Source organism: Camelus ferus, chromosome 18 (genome assembly GCF_009834535.1).
Source record: "Camelus ferus isolate YT-003-E chromosome 18, BCGSAC_Cfer_1.0, whole genome shotgun sequence".
In the NCBI taxonomy this organism is placed as follows: Eukaryota; Metazoa; Chordata; class Mammalia; order Artiodactyla; family Camelidae; genus Camelus; species Camelus ferus.
In genome coordinates this window covers 12,747,929-12,765,965 of record NC_045713.1, presented here as the reverse complement: position 1 = coordinate 12,765,965, position 18,037 = coordinate 12,747,929, and the positions used below count along the sequence as shown (strand labels likewise).

Sequence of the window (18,037 nt, the reverse complement as noted above, 5' to 3'; positions counted from 1 at the left end):
AGCAGGCGAAGTTACAAACACAGAAAGCACATCAGTGGCTGCCCAGGGCTGGGGATGGGGGAGAGTGGAGTGACTGCTCATCAGTGCTGGTGTCCTTTAGGGGTGAAATTACTCTAAAACCAAGCAGTGATGAGGTGTGTACAAATCTGTGAATAAACTAAAACCCACAGACCTGTACACTTTAAAAGGGTGAATTTATGGTACATGAATTATACCCCGATAAAATAGCTCTAAAAAAATGCAAATGACTCAAATGTTCATCAACTGGTGAATGGAAAAACACACCGTGGTACATCCATCCATACAACGGAGTATTACAGCTGCGGCCTGGCCTGTGTCCACCCATCGCCCCCCAAATTCATCTGTTGAGGCCCTAACACCCCATTATGACTGTGTCTGGAGGTAACTCAGGCTGAATGAGGTCATATGGGTGGAGACCTAACCCAGTAGAGGACTGCAGCCTTATTAAAGAGAAACAGAGACCTCCCCACCACCTCCCCACCACGGGAGGGCACAGGGGAGGGAGAAGGTGGTCCCTGTGACCCAGGAAGAAAGGCCCCACCAGAAACCAAACCCCAATGAAACCTTGATCTTGGACTTTCCAGGCTCCGGAACAGTTTGCTGTCTACGCCACCTAACCTACATACAGCATTTTGTTAAGGCAGCCTGAACAAACTATGACAACTAACCACCAAGGAAAAGTAACAAATCAGCAATAAAGTAACAAGGATGAACCTCAGCATTACTGTCAAGCAAAAGAAGCCAGACTCAAAAGGGTACATACACTGTCCAACAAGTGATTAATTTAGATGACATTCTGAAAATGCCAAAAATATGGGGACAGAAAACAAACCAGTATTTGCCAGGGACTGGAGGTAGGAGAAGGAAATTGACTACAAATGTATAAAAGGAATTTTCTGGATGAGGGAAATGTTCTATATTCTGATGTACTGGTGGTTACCAATTGTATGCATTTGTCAATTCACAGAAATGTACATCTACAAAAGGTGAATTTTACTGCATGTAAATTATATCTCAATAACCCTGACTTAAAAGCTGATGAACTTACCTGGTAAATTCGGATGATGTAAGCTAAAAATGACAATGTTTTAATCTGAGCAGCAATGAAATCAGCATACAACTCCTTGTTGTAAAGCTTATGTTGCCTGGATGAGAAATGACCAAAATTTACAATATTAGCTCTCAACTCTTTAAGGTGATGTTAACATTAATTAAAAGCCTGTAATAATCCAAAAAGTGTGATTTCTACACAGCGCAACAGTGAACATGCCTATACCTTTATGCAGTTCCAAGTAACACAAAGGCCTCGAAGGCACAAAGCAGGCAGTTCTCCGGCCACTGGGCAGCAGCCACAGCCTGAATCCCTCCAACTAACGAGAGACTGACCCGCTCCCCTAGAAGACGGCTGAGGGCACCTATCTGCTCAGTGAGAGACCCGGGCTGGGGCCACAGGGCTGTGAGAGCTGATCACCCTCAGATCCTGCCCCCGACTGACTCCGAGCCAGACAGGCTGCAAGTCAAGAGGTTAAGTGATAAAGGTCTTACTAGGAATGCTATGAAATGTGAGAAAAAGCTTCACTGAGAGACCTCAAAGGATGAACACGTTTGGCCTCATTAGTGATTAGGATGATGAGTGAGGATGAATGAAGAGGGTAAAGAACTTTCTAGCACTCATGCTGAAAGGAACAGCAAGAACTTGATGGTGAGAAAGCCTGGACTATCCCAAAGCTCTAACTACTGTACTGAGGATAGAAATGCCTAATGATAGTTCTAAGTTTACAAGACACCAAAGACACATCATCTTTGCAAAATAAGGAACCAAAATAACTTTTTTTCCCCAAAATAACCATTACTATCATTATTGAAGTGTAAGTTCAGAAAGCCAAAAATACATGTAAGTTTACCAAAATTTTAATCTCTCAAAATTGTCCTGTCTTACAAATGACAACAGCAGGCTTTTTTTTTCTTGAGTTAAAGAACTATGGTGTGGGGGAGGGTGCAGCTCAAGTGATAGAGCACATGCTTAGCACACACGAGGTTCTGTGTTCTATCCCCAGTACCTCCTCTAAAACTAAATAAATAAACCAAATACCTCCCCCACCCTAAAAAATTAATAAAGAACTACAGCAGCCAGCTATGCGACTGTCCAAAGAAATCTCACCTGGCTTGTGCAGATACCTGAATTGCAATGGTATTCATGATCAAGGGCACAAATTCAGCAACAACATTGTGGATATTCAGTTTGTAGAGCTAAAAGCAAACATATCAGATTTTCATGCCTTTACACTCTGCTTTTAACAAAATAATCTGGCATACCAAAGAAACTGTAAGATGCATTAGTTAGCACATGCATAGCATACACATCTATTTGACATGGAAAATTAGACATAAACTTTGTCATAAAACCAGAAGCCCCAAACCCAAGAAACTACTAAGCAATACGCATACCTGATACATTAAAACAACAATAATGGGCAATTCTGCCAAGACTTTCAAAGACAGAGATCCTCTTGGAATGATGGAATGCTGTAAGAGAGAGACCAAGACTGTGGTTATCACTGTGGCACTGAGAACAGCCCCAATCAGTGTCCCGCTACTAAGCACCGCCCCATCGAAATAAAGGGAAGCGGAAACACTGACACATCTTTGCTGTTATCTGTGAAAGAACGAAATTATTCTGAAAACAAAGTATATAGAACTATTATTTATATTAAAGGATTTTATACTTTACAATGTAGTCACCTGTAGTAAAAAACCTCAGGAAAATTTGTCAAAACTTAGAGATTCAAATCATCTAAGAAATGTTTTTTTTAATTTAAATCTTTTCTTTTGCTTACTTAAAAGAACAACAGCAAAAAGTACAAGTTTACCTAGTTTTATCCAAAGATATTTATAAACAGGAAAAATGCTTACAATAAATAAAAAAGTTTAAGAGTCTCAATATATAAAAACTCAAACAGGTCAGGAAAATGTCAGACTCAAAATACAAATGGGCAATGGACAGGAACAGACAAGCAAAAAAAAAAAAAAACACAAAAACTGAAAAACAGAAAACAAGCTTCTAATTCAGAAAGAGCACAGGAATGAAAGCTTCATTCAAAATGCAGTTTCCTGTTTATCCCAGCACAAAGGGAAACATTCTGTAAAAATCATTTCACTAAAACAGAGATGATAGTCTTGACTCAATCACAAAACATAGCCATGGTGAACGCTCAGTACATGTTGCCCATGCGCCAGATGCTACAAATACAACACAGCAGCTGCAGGCAATACCAGCAACACTGTCACAAAACTCCAGGAGATGGATTTTTCAGATAAGAGCACAAATAAGGACAGACAAAGGTTCATGAACTTTCCTACAGTCCGAACGCAAGTGGTGGAGCTGGAGCATCATCCCAGAGCTTCTGTCCCCAGAGCCCAGGCCGCAATGCACTGACTGACAAATGGTATGTAGCTTAAAGGGACTTTCGCGAATCAAAGCTCAGGACGGAACAGAGGCCCCCTGGCCTGGTCAGTTGCTCTTTCAAACAGGCAGTTCTGGATTCCACTAGATTTTATCTTTGCATCTTTGCATCAATGGTGAGCAACAGTTCACCTGCACCCCTCAAGGCTGCACAGCACCATCAGTGACTCTCTCTCATGCCCACACACATTTGTTTGCTTATTTTAAATGCCTCTGTGTGTTTAAGAAAAAAAGCAAAGAATTTAAGTGGTATAAAAAGTCAATACCTCATTCTCCTCTGCCAAGAACAGGAGACAGGGATAAAAACAAAGCAAACAACTAAAAGAGATTACCGTTCTGGTCTCGCTGTCCTCCCGCTCAGGACTGACTTTCACAGCGATTGTTGTGATCATCCCGACCATTTCCGGGGGCGGGACTGTGTTCTCAGGGATCACCTGAGGGTTCTCAAAGTAGCGGTTCTACACAAGAAGAACAGAAGTCATTTTTCCTAAACTCAAACACAACATCCCTCAATAAAGCACACCTGACGTGGTGGAAGACGATGAATGCCCTACAAGCCCACGGTGCACCCACCCCGCAGCGCTCGGGTCCTCATCTTTCAGGACCATAAACATAACACGACAGAGAACACACTTTCCATCTCCAACAAAAGAAAACAAAGTTGCCCTGAGTATTTTTTCCTTTTTGTTCCCTGGCTGATAAAAGATGAAACGTATGTTATATAACATTACTACCCGAGTGAGCCGGGATGGATGCACCCCATCCCTCTAGCGATAAGAAACTAGGAGCTGGCCCCCAGTGAATTCACTTTCCAAACAGTCTCCTAAATAGAGATCAAATATTAAACAGAAGTGAAGTACAGAAGACATTTTTAAAAGTCAGGACCTCGCTGTCATCCTTAGTTCTCAATGGGATTTGGGCTTCAGGTGAAGAAAGACGACTTACGATGAAAAGTATCTCTAAGACTGATGGAAATGGTAGCTGACACAACGGTGACGATAATTCAGAACGCATTTTAAGTTTTATACCCTATCAGCAGGTTAAAATCCTTAAAGACCAAAAAGTCAATTTTAACATTGAAAAATGTTAGTTTTTTAAAAAATTTAAGCTTAAAAAATCTTTAAAATAGAAATTCTGACCTATAAGCAGATTTATGCAATGATTTTTACCAAAGCATTTTTTGTGACAATAATGAACTGAAAGTGGTTGGAAAACCAGCAACAGGGAGATGGTCAAGGTACATGCATGACAGAAAACTACAGGTCACTAAGAACCATGACCGCCAGAAGAAGGATCTCGGAGGATGTTCAAAACTCTAACAGTGATTCCTTCCGATACATGAGAGCAGGACAGGCAGGGGTCTTTCCGCTTCCACTCCATACACTGTCATATTGGTAGCACTGCTTGGAAACGGTTCTTTCAATATAGGAAAAAATTTTAATGATACAGAAAAAATGCTGAAAGTAGTCATCATTGCCCCCAAAGGCTTCAAGACTGTGAGCGCCACCATCGTCACAGAGCACAAAGTGAAGCCCAGAACATCAATGGAGATGGCTGCTTACAAGTGAGAGAATAATTACGGATTTCTTTTTTTTTTTGGAAAATTTCTACAATAAGGATATCCTGCTTTTATGTCAAAATACAGTATTTAATCTAAACAGTGAAACCAAAAGAACCCCTTTTTTAAGTGGCTAATATATCAACGTATATTTTTATCACCACTTAACATTCTCCATTCTAAAACTAGCATCCCTACAGTCATTCCTTCAACCCTTTGGGATGAGAAATAAATATAAATAATAAATCCAGATAATATTAAAAACTGCATACCACTACTTTCGGAAGCTCCTTGTAAATCTGTTTCACAAAATCCAAAAAATGATGAATCTAAAAAAAGACAGTGTAAGTAAGATATTTATAAACAGAAAATGTTTACAATAAATAAGAAAAATGCTAATAGTCTTCCTATATAAGAACTCATAAAACAAGTAAAAAAAAAAGTCACACTCAAGATACAAATAAGCAATGAATGTGAACAAACAGACAAAAGAACCCACAAAAGACTGATAAACAGAAAACAAGCCTTCTAATTTAGGAAGAGCAAAGGAATGAAAATTATAATGAATGCCACTTTTTGCCTTTCAAAAAGTAAGCCCACACCATGCTGGAGGGAGGGCCACAACAGGGAGATACCCACTTGCTGAGAGAAGCTTAAACTGCAGAAGCCTTTCTGGAAACCAAGGTAACAATATTCACCAGAAGCACTAAAACATTAACACCTTTGATCTGGTAATTCTGTCTGCAAACCCAGTCTACAAAATAATTGGAACTGTAAACAGATATTTAGTTATGGTCATAAAACAAATATTTTGGAATACCTTAAATATCCAAAAATATGAAATAATATCATATATCCATTAAAAAGTAACTATACAAAATCCTTTTCATGAAGTATTTTAGGAAAATGCTTACATGTAATGTGAAGGGAAACAATCAGGATATAAAGTCACCCACAGCAGTACTGCGATTATGTAGAAAAACATACATATGGACAAGGCGGGGAAAAGGAAAGGAAGTCACCAAGACACTAAATATGGTTTTTAGGGTGGAAGGAATTCTATTTTGTCTTTAGGCTTTTAATTCCCAATAATCTACACTAGGTATTTGCCAAGGTTATCACCAGAGAAGACATTATCTTAATTATGGCTAACACAGACTGCCTTACTCTGAAGATTCAGATGCCAATCCCTGTGCTAATAACTTTAACTTTTATATTTAATTCTCCAAGCAATCTCTGAGGACATATTGTGACTGCCCCCATTTTACAGAAGAACCTCAAAAGGCTCGGAGATTACCCAGTGCCACACAGCTACTGAACTGCACACTGAGAGTCAAGCCCAGCTCGGACGTCAAAACCCACCTCTCGACCCTCGTGTAGCAGTGATGGAGCCCTGCGGCATCTCAAACTTTAAACACCAGACCCACCCAAACAGCCCTGCCACTTTGGCCAGTGAACACATTTCAACTACTGAACAGATTCAGCAAAATATTCATATACACTTTCAGGAAAATAGTCACTGTTTAACTGATAAAGGATTTCCCCTAACTTTGGTTGTATCCTCCATGACTGAAAGCAACATGTGCTGCGTCAACTCTAACAAAGTAAAATAATTCACAGAGCAGAAGGGACTGGTCGGCACACTTTAAAAGTGCTATCAGGATAAACACTTACTTCTTGTGTGATGGGTGGCCTGAATTGTTTGTGTAGTTCAATAATTATTCGTAGACAAATAAGAACGTTTTCTTCATTTTCTGTCTAAAAAAAAAAGCATTTAAGAGTTATATTTCTGAAACCTTATTTTAATCTAAACATTAAAGACTATTTTCTAAATATTTTCTGCATACACACCCTCCATCAACCAACTTAGATTTGATCTGTTGAAAATTCACAAACCCACAGAACACAGCTGTCCCAGACAGGAAGGACCAGCTGAAGGGCGTCCCACCAGTAGGTTCTGTGAGAGTAACACTCTGACACATGAGTAACACATTTCTGGCAAGTCACACCATGAACTAACGTCTTAATGGCCCAACAGACACTTTTCATTGCTTGAAAATATTGCCAAAGGACAGTGACTGAGCACCCACCACGTACTGGGCCCAGTGCTGACGCTTTACAGATGCTGTCTGAGTTGGGGCACCGAGTTGGGGCACCATCCACACCTTTCCTGCGAGGAAGCTAAGGCTCAGGGCAGGTAAGCAATGTGGCTGATGTAACAGAGCTAGTAAAACAGAGCCAAGGTCTGAACCCGCCTCTGTCCTCTTCTAAAGCTCCTCTTCCCACGGAGTCCAGAAACATGACAGAATTCTAAACTAAGAACTGAAAATCAAGACTGAGAACTAAGAAATCAAGACTAAGAACAGTAAGGAAACCAATTGAGAGGTTAGCTTAACAGGTACCAAATGGACTGACCCCAAGAACTTGAGCAACCCTTTCTGACTGTGTGTCTACTGTGCCCGACACACAGACGGACGCACGGAGCCAGTGAACTCTGTGCTCTGTCGACCGCCACCGGACACACTTTCAAAGGTTCCCACTGTGTCTGGTCACTTTCCCAGTGACTCAAAAAACATGATGTTCATTTAACCTTTCTTAGTAATTGGTCAGCAAAATGGGAGAAAATGGACATCAAGAAAATTTTTACTCATGGGAGCCAGAACTTCAGTGAGAGGGTAATGGCTGTATAACCCTGGATTTTACAGTAAGAAAATCATTCAAAGTTTTGAATGTGGCTAAATAACAAGAATTCTCAAAAGTTACCTCCAGAAAGCGAAACATCACAGACAAAACATTTTTTGTATGAGGACGAAGATGTTCATTGGTTGGTATTCTATGAATTATTTCAAGAACTAGCTTTCGCAGTTGCTGTTGAAGAGAAATAAAAATGTTAACATCAAGTCCTTCCAAGAGTTCCAAGGTAATTCTTTCCCATTCCACAAGCGTCACACAGCTACACCCAGCACTGGTGACCACCCGACTACATGATGGAGCCCATTTTAGAAAGAGCCTTGTAAATTATTTAAATGTAACCAAAGCACTACAAACCAATACTTCCATTATTTCTACAACCGTGTACCGAACCAAGTAAGCCAAACTGTCCCCCTTTCACCCCTTATCTTTGTCCAGCAGACGGATATCAACGTGTGCGTGGGGGATGGATTTAAGAAGAAAGAGCAAAACACAAAGTGAACTTTGTGATCTCAGTTTAGCTCCTGTGACGTTCTCTCCAAGTACCCTGGGCCTAAGGACTAATCACATCCCAAGCTGTGCTGAGCTTTCATGATTCTGTCTATGAGGCTGAGAACTAAAAATAGGTAGACCTTGAACTGGTACCACAAAAAAAATGCTTTACTTTGCAATTAACTCTCATTGGTACTTAGTAATTTTTAAAGTTATTTTTAAGAGATCAGTGCTGAAAATATTTCTAGGAAAAAAATATGATGGGAGTGTTTAAAATGATCAAGGTGAGGAGGAGGTGCAAAGAGTGGACAGGGGACACAGATAAAGCAAAGTGGACCAGAGTTGTAAGAACTGAGCACAGTAAGATTAGAGCTGGGCAACAGGTATGGGAGGGGCACTAAACCATCGCCCCCCTCGTGCACAGACGCGGATGTGACTAACACACAGAGCTCGGGTGTGTCACGGGTCCGCAAATGTGAACAGTTCCAACTATGAAAGAGATGGTCATGTAGAAATAAAACCAAGAAATTTAACTGAGGTAGTAGTGGCCTTGGACAAAGTTATCCTTACCTGACAAAACCTCTTTCATTTTTAAGGGGAACCATAAATGTTCTGAGTTGCTTTAATTCCCAAGTGCTTTGCAATCCTACAGCAGGACACCTTGTTTCTCACTGACATTTTTGAACAGATTACCTGGGCTGGTTTCTCCTGAAGGAACTGAACTTCTCCATCTTGAAGAAATGTAAGAAATCGAGGGATGATATGCTCAAGGAATGTGGAATACTGAGGAGATGACGTTACATTCTAATTATGCAAAAAGAAAAGAAAACCCCATTAAGGTCTGCGTACATATTTTCATTTCAAATTCACATATTATAATAACCTCAAAAAAAATTTTAGCAGAGCCAACATTTTTAATACTTTCAGATGCTTTAGTGATAACATAGTTTTAAATAAATTAGGATGATTGTTGTTTCTGAAATCCAATTCTAGAGAACTAAATGCTAAAATTTACCGGTAAACTTAGAAATACTGACGATGTGGAACGTGTTCAACTTGGAGCCTGTTGCGGTTGGCTCTGCCACGCTCTACAGAGACCTCTGAAAAGTCATCTAGCTTCTAGACTTGAGTTTCTTCATCTGGAAAATGAAGAGCCTAAACAAACTGATACCTTTTCCAATCTAAAAATCTAGTTTATTAGTTAGGTTGATAGGAATTAGATTATAATCTACCTCATCAACTGCTTCTCCCAGCACTGACTTTAAAAGAACAGGAAATGAAACTGTAGCCAGAAGATCGTACAATAAAATGGCTATAGGGCAGTTTCAGGAATTCATTTGGGAAGTGCAAACCTGGGAGGGACAGTTACTTAACCTCTGTTCCTCAATGTCCCCATCTGTTAAGGCAGGATATTTTTTCCTGCCTTGTGTAACCACGTGAAGCTTGCAGCACCGTCCCCGGTAAAGGCTGAGTAACTGCGGCTTGTTGTTCACAGAGCCCCCAGGGGCTGCACACACACTGTGCTGCTTCTCCCTAGCTCAGTGCCCACCATGACCCTAAGGTAAGTATTTTGTCCATTTCACAGATTAAAAAGAGAGGCTCAGAGAGGTTAAAACACCTCTTGATTATCAGCCAGAAAGTTTTGAGAGTGAATTCAACTTAAGTGTATCTAACACCCAAGTTCTTTTCCCCTTGTAAGGCCTCACTTACTCCTTCAACAAACATGTACTGAGCTCCCACCATGTGCTCATTGGGGATAAAATGATGAATAAAGTAGATACAATTCCTGCTGTCAGAGATAGGGGAGGCAGTAGTGTGACAGGGGAAGACGGATATTAAGAAAAGAACTGATAATACAGAATTATGACAGAGGAAGTGCTGGCAGCTAAGGGAACATAACAATAGGACATAACACTACTGGATGGAACCAATGGCAGAAACCACCTTCCTGAAGAAGTGCTGGGGACACTAAAACCTTTAAAAGGCCAGTAGGAGTGGACCACACAAGAGAGTGGGAAAGGTTCTAAGAGCACACGCAAAGGCACAAAATTATGAGAAAGTATGAGTGTAAAAGGCACATGTTGAACTTTTTTTAGTTTAACTTGGTAGGGATAGGAGTATAAAAGGAAGGAATTAAATCTTTTACTATCATGAGTCTGAGAAAACAATGAGATGAGGAATCTGGGTAGCTAAGTGCATATGGGGCTCCAGACCCTGATGTGGGGTGCAGATAAAGATATGGGGTGGTCTATTACATGAGGCGCCAACCAAGAAAGAGACAGACAAAAAGCAGGAAAGAGTGTGGTGCCACAGGAGCAAAGAAAGAACCACAATTCTCGGACAGCACACCTGAGTACCAGTCTTCCTGGCAACCCAGCGCTCAGTCCTAGGGGCTGTTCCCAGAGCACACGGTGCGGGGGGCGCCCCTGGAGCTGTGCAGCACCTCAACAGCCTCTCCCCAAGAAGACTGTGAGCCACTGGGGACAGGAACTGTGTCTGTCACCTTCCATCCCCAAAGCGTAAGACTTCTTACCAAACACGCACATTCAAGGACTCAAGGAAAAGAGGGGTAAGAGTCATGCTGGAACATTATCAAGGTTACTGAGAAATCAAGCTCAGCTGCACAGAAGCCCACACCATCCGCCGATTCCACAGCCTTCAAGCATCTGAGTTTCAAGTTTCTCCCATAAAAAAAGAGTCATTCAACAAACTGCCCAGTTATTCTGCAGTATTTTTTCAACTCAGCCCCCAGCTTTTAGATCCATATGAATTTTCACATGATTTCTCACTGGAACGTTTCTTTATTTTCTGTCCTGAGAGGTGGGCCATAGATAACTACTCAGCCTGGAATCTTCTCCCTAAGTGGTTAATGAAACGAATTTTTAAGATTCCTGAAACCATTGGGAATTCTTTTTTAAATTTCACTCACTTCATTTAAACACTTTTTTCTGGGGTAGTAGTGTGGGTAATTTATAATTACCTACAGATGGTTATTCTGGCATTTAATTCTTTGAAGGACTTGGTTATCTGAATCTCATTTAAGGTAAATGTCTATCAAACAGATTTCAAAAGTCACTATTTGGAAAAGCCCCAAGTATATTACTTTACTAACGTTTCATTCTGCTAATTTAATCAATGCACCTGAGACCAAAGCCAGGAACCAGCTTGCTAACTGCCCGACACTGACCAGGAGAGAAAGGGGTGAGACCTTTAAGGCACAGAGCCGCATGCCCACACGCAGAGGCCTGGCGTGTGCTGTTCCCGCAGGTTCACAGGCAGCTTCCACAGTTCCAACCTCTCAAATAAACCTTTGAGGGCTGTGGTTCTCTCCCATCAGTTCTTCCAATAAAACACAGAATGCAGGCCTTTCCTGTTCTACCTCCCACCTCTTTTTTTAGTGTTTTGTTTTTTTTTTTTTAACAGTTTGCATTAACAGCTTGGGTGGAAGAGAAAACTCTTTAACTCAGTCTCTAAATATCTCAGGATTTTTTTTCCAGCTTAGTTCAAGGCAATGAGTCCTTGAAAACATCTGTTTAAAACAAAACAAAAGTCCCCCTACCAAACAAAACTACCAACTGTTTCTACAGATAGGATATTTGATTCAATCGCACTAACATTTAGTTAATGCTTACGAATTCAAACGACCATGACAGAGGCTAGGAAACAATTTATCTATTGTTCTTAATCTCATTACCTCTGTGAGAAAGGTTTTATCATTCCCAAGTTAAAAACAAGAAAAGTGACTTTCTCTTCGGCCTATGAGACTAACTGGCACCAGACTGACCATAAAGTTGGACAAACTGTGGGAGAACACTTTTCAGGTGCTAGATGAGAGGCGGTGTGGAACAGCCACGATCTCCAGAAGAGGGGGAATTCACAAGCTGCACCCCACGACCACGCCGGCTCTCTGCCAGGTTCATCTTCCGGACTGGGGCTCAGCCAGCTGGAGCCCAGTGACAGCAGGACTGTCCTGCTTAGCTGAGGAGCAAACACCAGAGTTGGCAGCAGCTGAAGTGGCTGGAATTTGCAGGGCAAAGCCCCGGAGAAAAAGGAACTATAGAATGGGGTGTGGATGGTCCCCTATGAGTCCCTGACTGTGGACAGGGCTGCACTTACACGTAAGGTAAGGTAAGACTAACTGAGGCTTACCAGGGAGTGGTGACTTTAGGACTGCAAGACGAAGAGAGGTTTCAGAGGTCTAGCAACATTAGAGGACGCTGCACCCTCACCACAGTGCAAAGATCTTAACCTCGAAAACACCTCGGATGTTCGGCTGTGGAAGCACCGTGCCCTCGAGTAGGGCCTGACTTAGACCTGTCCCAACAAAGCCTAAAATCAACATCTGATGAGACCCACAGGGAGATGTGGTTTGGAGGCTGAATCCTACCAAGTTAGAGTGACTTGGAAACTCCTTGGGCTTCCCACAGATCCTCCCTACCACAGCATAAAGCCAAGCCTACACAAGTACACTGAGATCAGCCATCAGCCAAACTGCTGACTGCAGTAAAAATACCAATAATCTTCCAAGGGAGACAACAGATTCGAGGGCATTTTACACGCAGTGTTTGATATACAATCAAAAAACTACTAGACGTGCAAGGGAGCAAGATAATGTCACCTATAGTCAAGAGAAATCAACCCTTATAGAACCCAAATGTTATACTTAGCAAAGACTTCAAAGCAGTTATTATAAATATGTTCAAAGAATAAAAGGAAAACATGGTCTCAATAAATGAAGACAGGGAATCCCTGCAGAGAAGTGAAATCTAAAGAAGAACCAAATGGAAATTCTAAAACTGAAAGTACCATATAATTAGATAACTAAAATTTTAAAGTACAAAAATACAAATAAACTGAAATATTCACATCCCAGCAGACTGGAGATGACAGAAAAAGTCAGTGAATCTGAAGATCAAAGAACAAAGAGAAAAAAGACTGACCGAAGAAAAATGAACAGAATCTGCGGGACCTATGTGTAAATATAAAATTGCAGACTATTAGGCCCAGAAGAGAGAAACTGATCAAGGTCAGAGAGGTTACAAGCAAGAGAGCCAAAACTGACAGCCAGCTCTCATTCCACAGTAACATAACATCTACTTCCTGAACATAACAAATCTGCAACATAAGTTTGAGTGTAGTGTATTTTGAAAGCATATGCCCAAAATAGCTACCATATTTTAAATGAAAAAAAGTCAAATAACCAAAAGCAACATTCAACACGGGGGTGCACTGTCACTAGTGTGAAGAAGCTGGACAACACTGTAGAAATTCTCAAACTTCAATTTTGAAATACAAGTTACATTTGAAAAGATAATTCTTTTTAAGTTACTAGTAAAAAGACTGACAGGGAAGCAACAGGAAAAAGCACGTATGAATATTTATCTCAAAATGAAAAGCATAAAATATAAAGGTCATACCTCAAAATTTTCACTGACTTCTTGCATCATTTTTAACTTTGTTTCATCAGCTGTAAATGGCAAAGCAAATAAACCATCAGGTAATGCAAATCATGTTAAGGCTGTTCCTAAAATCACTGGATTTAATAATTTAAGAGAAGCAATCAGATCTTATCAGTTTGACTGTCATGGTCCAAAGGAAGGCACATAACTAGTTCCCTAGAACCAGTCACACTCATTCGTACTCCCAGCCACACGTGTGCATGCACAGACAAGGATACGGATACACCCCCCCCCCAACACACACACATGCGTGCCTCTTTGGGGCTCCAGCCAGTAATGCTCATCACTTTGCTTCTCCACAAAGCAGAGGAAGGGGAAATGGGCATAAAAGTCAATGTTACTCCTCATCTCAGTGTGCACATCATTTGAACTGAGATGAAGGAGTCACATCAATGCATTTCCTAATGATGAAAAGGATTAACTCACGTGTATTTACATCCGTGAGAGCTGCCACAAACTGAAGGTATTTTTTCATCAGAGTGGTTTGGTCCACCACTGTGGCCCCTTGTGTTGCAACAAATGCCATTTTTCTTTTGAGCTAGTTTTGCTTCTCAAGAGAAAAGGATCATGCCCATGAGTTCACCCAGCCTACAAAAAGAAGCAGATGATTAGAGAACTTAAGGGTACAAGCTCACAATCTCTGGAAAATTCTGACTAAATGCCTGAGTTATTCTAAACACTTGTGCATTAATTCAGAGAAAATAAACACTATTTCCTTTGCTTTTTAGAAAATAAAAGTTACTGTAGTCCATTCTTTCTATTAACTTCTAAACATGATTTTTACACAGAGATGCTGTTCTTTCCTGTCCATCTTTCCCTAAGCAAGGGGCCGGCAAACCCTCTTTAAAGAGCCAGATAGTAAAATATTTCAGGCTTTGTGGTCTCTGCCACAATTACTGAGCTCTGCACTAACCACAAAACAGCCACAGACAACCTGTACCTAAACCAGCATAGCAGTAATCCACCAATCTTTACTTACGGACACTGAAATTTGCATTTCATTTGAATTGTTTCGTGAAACACTATTGTTCTCTTGATGTTTTTTCCCCAACCATTAAAAAGTGTAAAAACTATTCTTAGTTCATGCGCTGTGTGAAAATAGCCATCAGGCTGGAGTTGGTCTGCTGACTGTGGCAGGACCACCTCCGCCTTCCACGACTGGTTCTCAAACTCCACTGTGCAGTAAAATCACCAGGTGCCAAAGGTGATGTCCAAGCACCACCCAGAGACTGTGGCTCAGTGAGGAGCCAGGAAGCTGTAAATTTTGTTTGCACCTGGCACACAGTAGGAACTCCAAAAATGCTCCCTGAATGAACTAATAAATGCTTCAAAAAGCACCTCAGTGAACTGCAAACAGGTTTGGTGATGACCACACTGAGAACTGCAGCTCCAGGCTGAAAAAACGGAGACTTGCTTTCTATTCTAAGAACGTGGTAAGTGTCTAGAGAACCGGGTGAAATTGCTTTTACCTACTTGCCCCGCCTCCCCCTCGTAAATAACTGTCTCATTTCACTCTGAACTAAGGGGCAGTTTCACGACTTGATTTTTTTTTCTTCTGCAAACACACCAATAACTCTCCTGCAGGCCTTTCAACGGCCCTGCCTACCGGATACACTCCACTTCTGCCCCAAGTGATGGGGACACCCTGACGCCAGAGCCCCTTCCGGCCACTCTCTAGAGACACCAAAAGCACTTCTCCGATGCAGAGAGGACGCCCGTCCGCAGCCCTGGCGCAGCCAGCCCGCTCGGGAGCCCCGCTCCGCCGGCTCAGGGCAGGCAAAGTCACTAAGGAAACAGACGGGAGGGCTTCTGTCAGCCCTGCTGATGAGCGACTACGGGCTCCTCTTTCACCTCCGAACACCGCAGGCCCCGCATCCCCATCCCCGAAGACACAAGACTCAGGGTCACGGCCTCGCACTGCCTAAGAAACTTCGGGTCGTGCACAAACTTTTTAAAGGCCAAGAAGGGGCCTTTTTCACTGAAGGCGTCAACTCTCCCACTTCCAGGGGCCTCGACAGACTGGGCCTGGAGGGTCTTGGGGGAGGAGGGGCTGAGGGGAAACATCCCGTCCCTCCTGCGTGCTGAAGAGCAGCTCCAAGACCCCCAAGGCCGAAGGTCCAGGCCTGGCTTCGGTCCTGCCCCGCGTCCCGGCCCTGGTGGGAAGCCCGGAGCCGACGCCGCGCCCGCTCCCGACAAACGGCCCCGCCGCGCCGCCCCGCCCCGCCGCGCCGAGCCCAGCCTGAGGCGGCGCCGCCGGACCGGAGGGGGCGCTGTCGCCGCCGCTACCTTCTCTCTCCGCGCCCTGCCAGGCGAGCCAGGTGCCTGCGTGGAGGCCAAGAGGTGCCAGGCCAGCCGGGAGCGCCTCCGGGGGGATGGCTCCCCGACCCAACGGTCTACCTCCCCGGCCTCAAACGGCCCTCGGCTTCCCTCCTTTTGTCACCGTCGCCGGACACCCAGCGCCCGCCTCCCGGGCCGAGCTACGGCGGGCGCCAAGGGCCAATTCCCGCGCCGCTGGCCCTCCGCCTCCCGGCGCTCCCCCGCCCGGCCAGTCAGCGGCGGCGGTCTGAGGGCCGCCGTCGGCCCCCGCCGCCCGGACTGGGCCCCGGTTGAGGAGGGGACCCCGGGGCGCCCGGAGCCTCCCTCCGTTGCTCCGCGGAGCCGCCGCGCCGCAGAGGCCTCCCCGTGCCCGGGCCCCATCCGTCAGAGCCGCCGCGCGCGCTTCCCGGGGCCGTTCCGCCGTCCTCCCGCGCCTGTCCGTGCTTACCCCGACTGTCCGGTCGGCGGCCGGACTCTTGCAGCCCCGGCCGGCGACCCCCAGCTCAGCTCTCGCCGCCGCCGCCGCCGCCGCCGCCGCCGCGCGCAGTCCCGCCCCCGCTTAAAGAGGCCGCGCCGGCCGCTGGAGGACTAGGCCCCGGCGCGCCGCCCCTAAGTGGGTGCGGCCTGGGCGGGCGGCGGGAGCGGCGAAGGACGTCACGCCCGGGTGGGCCTGCCCGGCCCTTTAAACCTCCGCCCGCGTGGGCGGGGCCGCGGGCGGGGAGGAGGGGGAAGGCAGGTACGCAGGCTTTGGTTGGACTCTGTTTCTACACGAAGTCCCCTCGCAGGAGCCTGGAGGGTGGGGAGGGACGCTTGAGGGCTGCTGCGGGGCATTGGGCACCCGAGACGCTTCTTCAGCAGGTGGCCGTCGGGCCCGGTAAGAGCCCACCCCTGAACTGAACGTGGCAGGCAGGTCGGGGTTTTCTCCCCACTCCGGTCCTGGGGTCTTTCTTAGCCCAGGGAGGGAGAGGAGGTAAGGAGGGTCTTTGGAAAGGCGAAGGCTGCAGACAGACGGAGAGCCTGTAAGCAAAGGAAAGCCCTAGTGTTCTGGCCCGGAGGTGGCCGTCCTGCTCAGGTGCTAGACAGCACAGGACCGCTTTTCCGCCCTGGGCCAGAGTAACCAGGAAACGGAGGGGAGAGTTGGGCCCTGATGCCCAGGTGAGGTGGCGTGGGCTGAACCAAGAGGCCCTGGAAGAGAAAAGAACTGTCGGCCTCACCTACAGCTCCATCTATGAAGAGTGGTTTATGGACAGAACGTGAAAGTGATGACCTGACTTACCTCTACCACCTCCAAGACCTGGCTCCACCTCCTGCCCCTTCCCGACAGTACTTACCTCCTTCCTCCACGCCCCTCCCACCTGCCTCCATCATCACTAGCTCACCAAAATCTTTGTGTTCCCTTCTCAGACAGTACATTTCACACCTGGTAATAAGCAGCTTGCAGTTTCTGCATATCATGGAGGAAAGGTGCCCTGTTCAGAGACATGCTCCTTTCTTGTTTAATGTCACTCAAGAACAAGCCTCTGCTGAAGTGCTGGGACTGTAAGTGGATGTATTTAGTACCAATTATTTCTGCCCCAGGAGAAATCAAGTGGGTCTGAACACTGCTTCCCCCATGGGAGAAGCTGCCTACTTGTGAGCAAAATCCTCTTTGATCCTACCACTGCCACCCCCAAAAAGTAGGTCTAAAGTTTGGGAATGTTGAAAAATCTGAGGGCCGGAACCAGTGTGCTAACCGAGGTTGTTTAATATTGTTTGGAGGGTGAAGAAAAAAAGCAGCAGTAGACAAATCCTTTAATAAGTTTCAGTTTAGTTGCATGTGATAAAGACCTACAGTCAGGCCTAGGGGTAACATTGGTGAAATTCCTACTTTCCCACGGCCTTAGCTTCTCCTAGGAAAGTACCCATCACACCGCTATGATTTTTGCCTGTTTTCTTGTCTATCTCCTGAATTAGAGGTTGGGGACAGTGCCAACTTCATCCCTATCAGATAAATTAGATCATGCCCCTCCTCTGCTTAAAACCCTCCAAAGACTTTTC

General features: G+C 44.4%; 1 protein-coding gene across 13 annotated transcripts in view; it reads right to left on the bottom strand.

Moving 5' to 3' along the window:
- The window catches only part of TRRAP (transformation/transcription domain associated protein), a 97,117-nt gene extending 80,514 nt beyond the window's left edge, over positions 1-16,603 (bottom strand). For 9 of the 13 annotated variants that reach the window (XM_032460051.1, XM_032460057.1, XM_032460054.1 and 6 more), the window contains exons 1-11: positions 16,449-16,603; positions 14,111-14,272; positions 13,643-13,692; positions 8,919-9,029; positions 7,806-7,910; positions 6,717-6,800; positions 5,315-5,371; positions 3,817-3,942; positions 2,470-2,547; positions 2,183-2,271; positions 1,070-1,166 (exon numbers count right to left, since the gene is read on the bottom strand). In XM_032460051.1, the coding sequence (XP_032315942.1) occupies positions 1,070-1,166; positions 2,183-2,271; positions 2,470-2,547; positions 3,817-3,942; positions 5,315-5,371; positions 6,717-6,800; positions 7,806-7,910; positions 8,919-9,029; positions 13,643-13,692; positions 14,111-14,210 (897 nt within the window). In that variant the 5' untranslated portion in view covers positions 14,211-14,272; positions 16,449-16,603. Of the gene's footprint in view, positions 1-1,069; positions 1,167-2,182; positions 2,272-2,469; positions 2,548-3,816; positions 3,943-5,314; positions 5,372-6,716; positions 6,801-7,805; positions 7,911-8,918; positions 9,030-13,642; positions 13,693-14,110; positions 14,273-15,970; positions 16,127-16,448 lie in introns of those variants that run through there. The other 4 variants (XM_032460055.1, XM_032460059.1, XM_032460052.1 and 1 more) reach the window with 3 other exon arrangements.
- Between the last annotated feature and the right edge of the window lie 1,434 nt (positions 16,604-18,037).